The sequence below is a fragment of the Talpa occidentalis genome, unplaced genomic scaffold, assembly GCF_014898055.3.
Source record: "Talpa occidentalis isolate TD23 unplaced genomic scaffold, MPIMG_talOcc4v2.1 talOcc4.13, whole genome shotgun sequence".
Taxonomy (NCBI): Eukaryota; Metazoa; Chordata; class Mammalia; order Eulipotyphla; family Talpidae; genus Talpa; species Talpa occidentalis.
Window position 1 is genome coordinate 11,824,855 of NW_023601322.1, and position 13,820 is coordinate 11,838,674.

Sequence of the window (13,820 nt, forward strand, 5' to 3'; positions counted from 1 at the left end):
GGGAGAGAGGACCCATATATAATAAGTACCTCCATTGTCACCAGCGCTCACCTCTTATCTCACAACTGCAATTGTGTCTCACCCGGTGTTTAGTCAATTCTTTCAAGAATGCGTGAAAAACCTCAAATCCCAGAGGATTCAAAAGACTAACTGCTTTCTTTCTCTCCTCTCCCTCCAGTAATGTTTTTTGATCAAAATTGCTGTGTATATGCGACTAGGGGAGAAAAAGGACAAGGCCAGAGGGCATGGGCATATGTGTACCACACACACACACACCTGTATAAACAGGTACATACATTTTTAAAGGGGGTATCTAGTAGAACATGTTTTGTCACTGACATTTCATTCTAGAATACATACTTTCAACACTGACATATAGTTTATCAGCAAAATGACTGCACTAACACTTTCATACCAAAATTGGGGGGCAAATGCTAAGTCCTCTTTACATAACAGATCCACAGAGACCATTTTTCCTGTGATAACATTCAGCGCACAAGCAGATCTGGCTGCCAGAGAATTCACTTTGGATTCCATCTAAGGCGTTTTGTCCTGAGATACACAAGGAGCTCATCACAGAGGCCTCACCCAGGGTGTGGCGCCATGGCAACGGGCCTGAGGACCAGGCTGTGCAGCCCCTGCTCACTCCATCAGCCTTTGCTGAGCTTTGTGCAGCTGTCAGTCTGAAAGGCTGCTGATTGCGCCAGGGAATACATGCTCAGGAGCAGGTAGAGATTCCAACCATCCTTTTATCAGAGCGGCTGACACTGCCTGACACCCTCCCCACCAAAATGTTACCTCCTTCCACACCAAAGTGTTACCTGGAAGAATTAACTGCAAAGAACGACACCTAACACACATCACATGGGCCCAGTCTTCAGACTTTTGACCCTAACCCCCTGGGCTGGAGTGGTTCTAAAGACCTATTCAAAGTCTGTACTTCGAAGAGGAGAGGGTCGTCTGCTATGCAATAATAAACCATGCTTTCCAGGGTCTTGAAGTAGAGACCCCAATACCTCCCTTTCTTCCTAATGAGGAAGGACAGTACTTGTTTCTTTGCTGAGCACACGAGTAGACCAAGACCCTGGGCCACTCCTCCCAAGACCTCTGACCAACTAAGATAAGCAGGGAAGAAGGGCCCTATGAGCTGACAGGGCACTGGCTTTGGACAAGGTACAAGGCCACGACAGAGCCAAACAGGAGCCTCTCACTGCACCTGGCACTGGGCTGGCGAGGCCACTTGGCCACTCTCGGCCCAGAATTGCACATTTGAAGCTACATATATACCAGAGAGGAAAACGTGATACACCTAAGAAAACTTTTCTGCCCAGTACAAACTGCCCTGGGGTACCATCAAAGCTAGACTTCTAAGGGTGCACTGACTTGTCCCACCAACTGCTGTGAGACTGGGTTAAGAAAAGCACAGTAGTCAGCAATAACTCACATGTTGGCATGTGCTGACTTTTCCCTATTCATTTTTAGCTATCTTCTTGACAGAAAAGAAATTAGGAGAAGGATAAACTATCTTATCTTTGGTTGTGCCAAATTTCATCCCAGGAGTCGCTAATGGTCACTGCAGTCTCTGGCAGCCAGTGATGTGACTCTCAATTTTAGACTAACTAGCCACAGACTCGAAGAGCACTTGCCATTTTGCTCAATAACGCAGACCTCCTCCTCCTGACACTGCTCCTCCCCATGGCAGCTTGGCAACGTCGTGATAAAATCACAGTCTTCATCCCATAAGTCACCTTCCTATTAGCCAGAAAGGAGCTCACATTCTTGCCAAAGTGTGAACTCAATCTACTGTTCAGTTGAGTAAGATTGTAAATGTGTGTATACATACTCAATATATTCTCTTTTGTTTTCATTTGTGACCATGATTTCTGATCCATTGGGCTTCAGATCCACTTGATACGTCTGTAATTGCAAAGATAAAATAATGATCACCATGGTGAAGTTATTCTGCATCTTATGACTGAGTAATAATGTCTCATTTTCAATGTATTCAGAAATCTCTCCCTGCAAAGGGGCTCTGTGTACAAGAGAATGTCTAACAAGGCTTGAAAATTGTTATGATGTTACACATTTAAAGATGTTATCACTGAAGGCAAATTATTTAATGGTTATTTATGAGTTTTAATTATTCTTCATCTATTAGCCACAATGGAGAATAGGAAAGTTTTTTATTTGCTATGCATTTATCAAGGGATTAATTATGTTCAACAACAACAACAACAAAAAAAACAAGGTACATCCATCAAGACTAGAGATCCAAATTTGAATGTATTTTACTTGTTTCTGAAAATTAGATTTAAGCATCATTAAAAAGTGTGTGAAATTCCACTCCTAGGTATTTACCCAAAGGACACAGAAACATCAATTCCAAAGAGCACCTGCACCCCTATGTTTATAGCAGCACTGTTTACAATAGCTAAGCTATGGAAACAACCCAAATGCCCAAAAATAGATGACTGGATCAAGAAGATGTGGTACATATACACCATGGAATATTACTCAGCATTCAAAAAAGATAAACTCATGCAATTTGCAGCTGGAAGGGATCATGCTCAGCAAAATAAGTAAAAAAGAAAAAGAAAAATACTGGATGGTCTCACTCATAGCAGGAATTTAGAAAACCTACATAAGGGACCAGGAAAAAACCTTATTATAATGTAAAAAGCAAAATCAACAAGCAACTATAAACCAGAGATACACTACGGGGTGAGGTGGGGGTGGGAGTAGGATCAAAACAAGGGTGTGGGAACTGTATGGGGACTATAACCAAGATGAAAATGCATACATTGTGCAAAAAATGAAAAATGATGTAAAAAATATATAAAATAAAAATAATAATAAAAAATGGCATGTGAAATATATCTCAAAGAGGCAATTGGAGAGTTAAAAAAAAAGCTGCTTAAGCAGCCAGACTCAGGGGTCCAGCTGCCCCCCAGGCCAGACTCTGCCCTTCCCTGCCTGTTCTTCCCAACAGAATCTCTGCAGGGCCCTGGGGCACAGAGAGTGACCACCCCAGCTCAACATCACACCTTAAAGCAGCAGCTGGCAAAAGGGAAAGGGGTAGAGGCCTAACTATTTTACAAGTAAAACCTCCAGAAATGTTGAAATGGAAAAATACCACCTAAACCTTGCTACTCAAAGGTAATAACTATGAGTATGGTTTTTTTTTTTAAAGATTTATTTATTTATTTGTACAAGCACTGGGCACAATCAGAAGTGCAGGAGGGTGAGAGAATTCACCAGAGCCAGAGCGGGGAGCAGAACAGGCAGACTGACAAAATACACTGCTAAGGGGAGCAATGGGCGCGACAGGAGAGGTCTGTGTGCCATGTGGGACCCTCGCTGGCGGCCGGGGATCCAACTGGCGCTGCAGTCTGCGGGAAGCTTCGCAGCCCAGCGCTCAACTGCTGTGCCACTAGGGGAGGCCCTCCCCTCATTTATTCTTCCTCAAAGTATCCTGCTACTCTCCAAGGTAAGGGAATCTTTCTATCAGATCCTCGGCAAACAACATGTTAATAAATCCAACCCCATTCTTGGTATTGGTATTGAGAAGCATTTAGCACGGTTCAGCTACACTAAAAGGATTTATTTTCTGGGAGTTGCAATTTCCAAAGAGCTATTGACTGAGGGAGTCAACTACAGATGAGAGATAGTAGGAAGGGGAAGGGAGAAAAATACCCCTCGTGCCCCCAAGGCAGCACCCAGAGGTGACAAAGCTGCAGAGAAATGGTTCTTATCCACACTGTTGATGAGTGTCTAATTGGTTCAGCCTTTTTGGGTGATAATTTGGCAACAGATAATTGCTAATTTGGCATCAAAATTTTAATGTGTATATTCCTTTTCATAATAATTCCACTTTTAGAATTTATACCAAGGGAAAAAACTGGTTAAGAGTATTATATATATCTTCTAGGATTATATTCACTGTACTGTTTATATAGTGAAATACTGGAATAGCCCGAAGGCCTACAAGTGGTTACAGAAGAATGGTGGACGCAGGGGAATTCTGTGTAGCCATTAGAATCTGCACACATCTGTATTTATGGGCATGGAAAGGTCATCAGGATAGTTAGAAGCGCATGCAGTGAACACTCCATTTCTGGAAAAGGAAAGCCATGTGTGTGTGTTGACAAAGAATTCTCTAAGATATAAGAGTGTGTGATTTTTCTTCTCCAGTGACAGGGACTATGGGTGATTTTTATTGTACTGCTTTTACTCTTAAGACAAAGATTAACATTTTATAATCGAGAATATTAAAAAAACGTTTTGAAAGAAAGAGGCCATGCTACTGTGCTAAGTTGGGTCAAACAATCAGGGGAATGGGGCCGTGGGAGGGGAGCTCAGGGCAGGCAGAAAAGGGAGGCTAAGCCTTCTCTGAGCCACCTCCCTAGTGGGCCCTCCCAGAGCCTGGCAGTTGCTGACCTTCAGGCCAGGTTTTCAGTGGCGTGGACTCTCTGTCCTTCTGGGACTCCTCACAGACACCATTTTGGGGGGCAGTGAGGCTGCTACTGAAACTCCGTTTTCTAAGCTGCTGCTGGCCAATGGCAGACTGCCCCCCCTTGAGTCAGGCTGCAGCAATCACTGTCTGTTCCTAGAGCAGGTCCCTCCCTCCATTTCCACTGGGGTGAGGCTTAGCAGCAAAGGGGGTTGGGTCAAGTCCAAGTTTGTTCAACTGCAAAGCCCAGGCCATTTTACAGGGGATATTTCACTCCCCACAGATAAACTTCTCTAACAGACTTCTGCCTCTACATCTGACTGGCCACGGCCTTGTTGTGTGGGTGTTTTTCTCCATGTTCTACACACTTTCTAATTTCAGATAGTCTGTGTCACGTGATGCTGCTCTGAACTTGTAATTAAGAATTTTAACTTGTGCTCCACAAGGGCGCCTCCTCCTGGTGGTGGTGGCAAGTGCATGCATGCACACACATGAGGGCATGAGGGCACAGGTGTGCGGCTGATTCTGTCTGAAAGGCCTATATGGTTATGCAACTACTGCAATCTGTTCAGTTGAAACAGTAGGCCCCAGAAATCAGCAGCTCCAGATTCGCACCAACCAGAAGGACAAACCACAAAATAATGGTGACAGCTGCAGTTTCATTCCACAAGGCGACAGCTACCCCCAAATTTCATGGTCTGAGATTTCTAATTGTAGAGTGAAAGTAAATAGCTCAAAGCACTGAGGACGCCTGGCTGCATGCATATTTCACTTCTGTAGTAGCTTCACCCATTGAAGAAATGACTTCTAGCTTTTACCAGAGGGAGGCGTGGGCTTCCTCTGGGGCAAGAATACATTGCAGTACAGTCAGCAGTTCTGCAGAGGTGGAAAGAGGTGAGGGGCTTGCACAGGCATCTTCTGGAGGTCCACAATTTTGGTCCAACAACTCCATTTTGAGTCACTAGACTGCGGCAGACACTGCGCCAAGTGGAGAGTACACAGTGGAGAGGGAAAGACAGACCCAATGCCACCACCACCAGAGGCAGCCTGTGGACAGACAGAGGCTAAAGTGCAATCATACAAAGAAATGGATCCATGGCACATGCCACCAGGAGACAGTGGAGATGCTCTGAAGTATGTGGCCTGCTCGGGGGCTCCCTGGAAGATGTGACTAACCTGAGGTTGAAGAAGTGCTCCCAACAGAAGAACAGCATGGACCAAGGTCCTGAGGCAGGATGGAGCTCGGTATGTTTAAGCAGTCTAGGGGCCTGTCCCAGAAAGCATGAGCAGCTGCTCTGTGATGCAAAGTGCAACTAGAGATGGAGTTGGTGGGGTGAGGCCACATGGGCCCCCACAGGACAAATGAAGAATCTGGGTCTTTCATCCCAAGGGGAGTGGGAAGTGTGAGTATTTTGAGTAGAAGAATGACATAAAGCTCTGTGCATTTTGAAAAGGTCACTCTGCCATTATGGGAGGCCAAGGTGGGAATAGAGAGACTACTTAGGAGGCTGAATCTGAGAGAAATCAGCCGCCAGACTGGGTGTTAGTGGAGGAACAGAGGGAGGACAGGTAGGTTTGAGGGATATTTGGGAGTCAGCATCAGCAGGTGTGCTGACCGACTGGCTATGCGGGAGATCAACGAGTGGCTGCTTAATTCAATTTGAATTTCTTCCCAGAATGCAAAATAGATACATTAGTTCCCTGCTAATCAGGTTAGCACTCTAAAAAGGGAAGGCAGTGATTTAATAAATAGGGCACCTAATCACTACCTTACTCATCATGGGTCTGTTTTGATTATCCCCAAAGTCTACCTGATTCAATCCAGAGGTCAGAAAAATCCACAGCATTAAATGAGGGGGTTTGAGAAGTGTTCCTAATGTATAATTGACATGATCTATACTGACCATCAGTGTCTTTATTAGAAGCCGACTTGAAAACCCCAACATCTTGTGTTGTTTGCATCCATTAAGTGGAAGTAGTCACATTTCGCTTTAACTAGCAGAGCTCCCAGCTAATGGCTGCCTTCTGCATTGTTGAAGTCTTCTGAAGTGTGTTAGTTAAGTGAGTTGTGTGGTTTTCACTAGTGAACACCTAGAGAGACCTTTTTATGCCCTTGATACACAATTGACTTTAAGTCCTCCTTGGCTCTTTATGTTTCAACTTCTTCCTTCATGTGTAAAAATGAAAGGAAGAGAGAGATTCCGGGATTAACCACATGTTCTCCTTTTAGAACTGACAGTTAAGACCTTTCTATAGATCCAGTTTATAAAGAAGTAATGCAATTCAAAGTATTTTTTTCTTCACACTAGTAGCTTCTATTACTTAGAAGATTTTCAGCATTAAAAAAAATGAGGTGAGCTCCCTTTCCTCATCTGTTCCGTTCTATCCAGGTGGCACCCACCACGAGGGTTAGGGGGTGTCTTAGAGGCCAGGGGTGTCAAACGATAAGGCCACAGCTCATACACCAGGCTAAAAAGGTTTGAATTTACACTGAAGGTTACAGGTCGGTCAATGGAGAATGAGCGTCTAAATAGAAAAATTCCAAGTTCAAATTTGCTTTTTGGAACATGACATATGGAGCATAATGTGGGGGCATCGGAGGACAGACTGGAGAGAGAGCAGGATGGGAACCAGGGAGGCTGTTCCAGCAACACAGCTGAGAAACCAGCAGAGTCAGCGTGAGGGAAGGTGAGGTGGGGCTGACCAAGGAGACAGAGCCAGCAGGCTATGCTGCCTGCTAATGAGGGTGAGGGGGCATGATGAGAAGAGGCAGGAGTCCAAGGCGCCTCCTGAGCCTCAGGCTGGAAGAAACGGAAGTACCGCTATCAGAGCAGAGCAGACATGGCGCTTGGGAGTGGGGAGAAGGAAATGGCTTGGTTTTGTGGGGGCTCCCAGGCCTTTCTGGAGAAGGAGTCAGATGGGGAATCTGGAAGGTTTGTACTGGAGGCAAGAGGTGATGGGGAGTAGCAGGAAGAAGGATGTAGCTGGAGCCCCAGGTGTGGATGAGGTCTGTGTGCTGGTGTGGACAGGAGTGGACAGAGCCGCTGGCTGAGGGGAGTCTTCAGGCGGGGGGCAGGGGCAGCAGAAGCAGTCTGTCCTTCCAGGAGATGGAAAATAAAGTGGCAAGAGCAGAGGAGGAAGGAATAAGGCACCAGAGAGCTTGCCCCGGGCAGGCATTTCAAGGCGGGGGCTCTGGGGGTGTCTTATTATCAAGTCAGCAGAGGAAGGAAGCAGGCAAGCGCTGGGAGACATTTAGCACACTTGGTCCCGGGCCTGGAGAGGACAGGTTCCCTGGGGACTGCGGTAAAGACTTCCCTCCGCCCACCCATGACAGGGCTCTCACATAGGGTCATTTATCTGTGAGGATAGTTCCAGAATAGAGAGCAAAGGAGGGGGAACAATACGAGGTGTTTTATGGACTCAGTGATGATTTACGTGACGTCACAAGGTCTCTGCAATCTCACCCAACCAACCGAGAGGCAAGTCTGCCCCAGCCCCACCCACCCCAGGACTCACACTAGTGGTATTTCCTGGCTCCCACACAAGTACAAAGTAACGTTGACATCTCTGGTTTAACCAACTTTTGCCCAGTTGTCATTAATCCCTCTATTGAGTGGCATCAGCTTCTTCTCCCCAAGACTCTGAAGTCAGGAGGGCAGGGACCTGACTCCGAGCTTCACCTGTGACCAAGTATAGTACCATGGAGCAACCAAAACCATAAACGCAGCTTTTTGACTTAAAAAAAAATTCTCCAAAGCAATAAGGAAAATATCAATCTCATTTTCTATAGGGTGACCCTTTAAATGGGCTCCAGGAGCGCCCTCATTTCAGGCCGTTAGATTTGATCTGGGAGGTGGGAATTTCCAAGCTTTTATGAAAGTCCAGGTAGCAGGTGGGCTGATTCCCTGATCAGATCTCCCAAGAAGCATCATTATTACCAGGGATAAGTGAACCAAAAGACTTAACACACACGTCTGATAAAACTAGAATGACGAAAATTCCAAGCAGGCAACTGTATCTTTGAACTTGACCTTTATGATGAATACAGCCTAATGACAAGTGCAGGTACAAAGCAAGAAGCGATGCTACAAAAATCCGAGCCCGCTGAGCCCCACAAGACATGTTTTGTCATGATGACCGAGCAGGAAAGCAGAGAAGAAAGCCCAGAGTCCTTGAAAAAACATCACTCTCTCATGCTCTTGCATTTGCACTACTAAGTCAACAACTACACCTGTTTTTGAAGTACTTAAAAAAAAGTCCTAAAACCAAGCCAGAAACATCATGTTCAGAGTTACTTTAGATTAGACGCAGGCACTGGGTCACAGCCCAGCGACTTTAGAATTTCTGTGATTTAGAGGAGAAGAGTGGGTTGGGGATGTAGCTCCCTGGCCTGACAAGGAGGTACTGATATGATGATGATAATTATCATCTAAAGCTCCAGGTGGTTGTTTCTGATGGACCAGCCAAGTCATGTCCAGCCTGCGAGGAAGCAAAGGCTAAGTCAAAGCAGGGCCACTGGCTACCACACATACCTGCCCGAAGTTTTCTTCATCGATACAGAACATCAGGTCCAGCTCCGTAGGGTCGTTCTCTAAGATCCATTTCAGAGAGTTGTAATATTCACTGTCCTATAAAATGACACAGAAATTAAAATTAAGCCTTCGCCCCATACAAACTCATCAGACTCCTTTGAATAATGATGTCCTATCGGGAAAAGTCTCAGTTTTTGTAGTTATGGAAAATACTTTTAAACTCCACAAGGGTGTGCCTAGATAAAAGGAGCCTGTTAAATACAAGCCCAGAGCCTCAATTGCCTTCCAGGAAACTTCTCCCTGTGGCCATTCCTGAAGGTGTTTATTCCTTTCCCACGTGGTGGAAGTCACTTACTCTTCCACATCTCGGTTGGTGGTTGCAAATACTCTCTCCTTTATCGACTTTTTGACCTGTACCCACCAGGTTTTTTGAGGTCAGAAAACGAGGATGGCAGGTGAATCTCTAAGCAGCTGGTATCAGCAGTTTTTGACAGGAAATGAGCAGTCATGAAGTCTCCTGACGCCCCTTGGCTTTCATTTGGACCAACAGGCGCAGGTAAGCAGAGGTAGCAGGGATAGGTGTGTACTGACCCGAAGCCCAGGAAATGCGGACAATGGTTTCGTAGGGAACCCAGGGGCTCGATGAACTTCCTGAGCTATTAAATGTCCCTGGTGTTGACTGAATGGTGACACCCATAATGGTCACCCGCCTGGTCCCCATGCCCTTTGTGCCCCCAGGGTGGCCGAGATGCCCAGAGGGGCCTGCTGTTACTCACCACAGACTCCATGTCATTCAGAGTTATCTGCTTCCCCAACATCATTTTGTAAAATGGTCTAATGAAGAAACCTAAAATATGCAAAAACTGGGTTAGTTTCAAGAGTTTATATGGTTGAGCATCCAAAAACAAAATATTGGGTTGTCAGAAAAGTCATGACATTTTTTTTTGTTTTGTTTTTCTGTTTTTCTGTTTTTCAACCTAAAAGCTGAACCTGCCTTCAGTATGAACGAGAGACCCAGACAGAACAGCGGCCTCCGCTGCAATGCCTGCGCAGGACCAAGAGGACCAGGGTGTGTGTTTTTCTTTTTTTTTTTTTTGGGGGGGGGTGGGGAGTCAGAGGAGGTTTAGTAAGAATGGCAGTGATACTCAAAAAGACACCAGAGCAGGAAGGGGTCAAAAGACTTCCCGGGGGGAATAGCCAAAGCTCTACTGAAAAAAAAAGAAGGACATGGAGGCATCACACTCCCAGACTTCAAACTATACTACAAAGCCATAATCATCAAAACTGCATGGTATTGGAACAAGAACAGACATACAGACCAATGGAATCGAATAGAAAATCCAGAAATAAACCCACAGATTTATGGTCAACTAATCTTTGACAAAGGAGCAAAGACTATGCATTGGAGCAAAGAAAGTTTGTTCAATAAATGGTGCTGGGAAAACTGGGTCGCTACATGCAAAAGAATGAAGCTTGACCACTACCTCAGACCATACACAAAAATCAACTCAAAATGGATTAAAGAACTAGACATAAGACCTGAAACCATAAAATACATAGAAGGAAATATAGGCGAAACACTACGGGATTTGCACATCAAAGACATCTTTACAGACACATCACCCAAAGCAGTGATAGTGAAGGCAAAGATAAACAGCTGGGACTACATCAAATTAAAGAGCTTCTGCACAGCAAAAGAGACAATAACAAAAACAAAGAGAAACCCCACCAACTGGGAGAACATTTTTGCACCCAACACTAATGATAAAGGACTGATCACAAAAATCTGCAAAGAGCTGATGAGACTCAACAACAACAAAGAAAAGAATCCAGTCAAAAAATGGGCAGAAGAGCTAAAAAGAAACTTCTCTGAAGAGGAAATGCAAATGGCCAACAGGCATATGAAAAAATGTTCAACATCACTTGTCATCAGGGAAATGCAAATCAAAACTACCATGAGATACCATCTTACACCAGTGAGAATGGCACATATTAAAAAAACTAGCAACAACAAATGTTGGCGAGGGTGTGGAGAAAAAGGAACTCTTCTGCACTGTTGGTGGGAGTGCAAACTGGTCCAACCACTGTGGAGAGCTGTGTGGAAATTTCTGGACCTACTAAACATAGAGCTTCCATATGATCCAGCAATTCCACTCCTAGGTATTTACCCAAAGGACACAGAAACATCAATTCCAAAGAGCACCTGCACCCCTATGTTTATAGCAGCACTATTTACAATAGCTAAGCTTTGGAAACAACCCAAATGCCCAAAAATAGATGACTGGATCAAGAAGATGTGGTACATATATACCATGGAATATTACTCAGCATTCAAAAAAGATAAACACATGCAATTTGCAGCAACATGGATGGCGCTGGAAGGGATCATGCTCAGCGAAATAAGCCAAAAAGAAAAAGAAAAATACCGGATGGTCTCACTCATAGCAGGACTCTAGAAAACTTAAATAAGGGACCAGGAAAATGAATATAAGAAAGTGAAAATCAAAATCAACAAAAAACTATGAACCAGAGACACTTTTTGGGGGGTGGGGGGCGGGAGGGAAGGATTGGGGTCAGAATGGGGTGTTTGCAATTGTATGGGGGAATATAAAAATAAAATTTATTATAAAAAAAAAAATAAATAAAAAAAAAAAAGACTTCCCGGGGGGACAAGTAAGCTTCCGGGCCAGCCAGGACTTCTCAGGACAAACAAAAGAGTGGGAGTGAAGGGCGGTCCGAGCAGAGGGCCAGCTCGGGGGCTGAAGGTAAATAGACTGACTCTCTAGGGATGCTGCAGGGACTCCAAATAGGCTGAAGTAAGCCCTGACGTGATTCCAGCATGGCGAATTAAAATATGGCCACACTATACACATACAAAGGGAGTGTGGTTTCCTCCTGATCAGAAATAAGTGTTTACTGCCCCACCAGAAATAAAATATTGAAATCTGAGGATCAAAATCATCTAGCAAATATGAGTAAAAATACATTAAAGAAAAAGAACACATCAAATATTTATCAGCCTCGCTGAGGTTCCATAAATGAGGTGAACAAAATGCCTCTGGAAATCTCTCTAGAGTAACTGCAATGCCAGCCTCAAATCTTGCTGTCTTCCATCCTCAACCCCAAAACTCTTCAAAAATATTTCTGGTTCTCTTCTTTCACAGCTGATTCCTGTATCTTTGGGGCACTTGCTGCCGAACTTTGAACAACCCAATTTGAATTGTGCAGGTCCATTTACATGCGGATTTTACTGCAAACACATGTGCTTGTAGCAACACTACATGTATTTTTCTCTTCCTTACTATTTTCTCTAGTTTACTGTAAGGAAACAATATATAACACATTTTTACATATAAAACGTGTTAACCGACTATGTCTTCAGCAGGCTATTTAGTAGTTAATCTTTAGGGGAGCCAAAAGTTGCATGTGGATTTTCAATTGTGTGTGGGGGGTGATACCCCAACATCTACATTGTTCAAAGGTCAACTATATTTTTGAAGTGTCCAGATCTATCAGAAGTCCCTATTCTAAGATAACAGATAAAACTGGAAGGGGGTTTGACTTCTAACCTTCATTGCACCTGGAAATTCTTCCATGACTCACATGCTCTAAATTAGAATGAGAGTATCTTGTGCCATATATCCCACCTGTGATCCCAGGGTCAAGATGTTAGTGGAGTTGTAATGTCAATTTGAAATTATTTACAGTATTGTCATATTAAAAAAAGTGTAATTCGAGGACAAATGAAACAATGGCAGGATATTGGATAAATTTGGATCATTTCAATTAACTTTCCAATTAGCGTTTCCATCTGTCACCAAATCTAGCTGTCGCTGAAGAATAGTCTGGGAGACATGGAAAATGCACAGATACAGAATGTTCTGTGCTTCACACCATTTTTTTTAAAATAAAACTGTTTTAAACTATGTGTAGACACTATGTCTTCAGTGCTCAAATTAAGATGGCACCAGGGAAAAGGCACCTCCGTGCTGGGCAAAACATGAAAACAACTGACTGGATTAATGAGAAACAGAGATGCTTTTGCTTCAAGTCTACGATGAAATCTGGGGCACCTAACAAGTTGCCGCACACAGCACTGGCCGTGTTTCCATTACTCCAGGACTTTAATAACTTACCATCTAGAAGCTTCCCGTGAAATACTGCCAGACCAGCGACTCTTCCGATGAATGTGAAATAGGACAGGTGGTCTTCATTGCAGAGGCCTGAATTGGGATTGATCTGAAGTGTGTAGTTGTCGCTTTAGGAGAGGAAAAAAGAAAAAAAAAAGCCCCATCAATTTTTAAATAAGAAATGCAAGAATGTGAGCTTAGCTTTGCTGCCTATCACCCAGCTCTGTGCACCTGAGGATGTGCTGTACCTGAGGGAAAGGTGAAGCTAGGGACAGGATTCACCACTTATGTCCCCCTTTCTGTGACCAGCCACCATCTAAAGATCTGAGGCAAATGCCCTCTGTAACTTGAACTGTAAGAAACTGCTGATATTGGACTATTTTTGATCCATAGAAATATTAATTTCATGTTTCCTTTGAATATCTTAGGAAGATGAGAGACCGCACCTCACAGGGAGGTTGTGTCAGGTCCCCAATAGTGTGAGTCCTTGAGATTGTCCCTCTAAGGAGGAAGGTTAATTCCTTTTAGCAGCTTTGGTTTGAGGATGAAGATTTTTCCTAGGGGCCCAACCATTAGGTGTGGCTGTGTCAACAACACAAACCTCAAAATGCTGGCTTGTACCTAATCCTCCCTTTTGGTCTCAAAATCATGAAGCTCGGTGGTTTTCAGGTAGGGCCCCATAGCCAGATTCCTCCAGGGGCATCTTTG

The 13,820-nt window shown here is 44.2% G+C and overlaps 1 protein-coding gene across 6 annotated transcripts in view; it reads right to left on the reverse strand.

Moving 5' to 3' along the window:
• The window catches only part of NEDD4L (NEDD4 like E3 ubiquitin protein ligase), a 301,987-nt gene that overhangs the window by 12,717 nt on the left and 275,450 nt on the right, over positions 1–13,820 (reverse strand). For all 6 annotated transcript variants that reach the window (XM_037508470.2, XM_054694014.1, XM_037508467.2 and 3 more), the window contains 4 exons: positions 13,119–13,240; positions 9,759–9,829; positions 8,983–9,078; positions 1,844–1,917 (listed from right to left, as the gene is read on the reverse strand). In XM_037508470.2, coding sequence (XP_037364367.2) covers positions 1,844–1,917; positions 8,983–9,078; positions 9,759–9,829; positions 13,119–13,240 — 363 coding nt within the window. The remainder of the gene's footprint in view (positions 1–1,843; positions 1,918–8,982; positions 9,079–9,758; positions 9,830–13,118; positions 13,241–13,820) is intronic.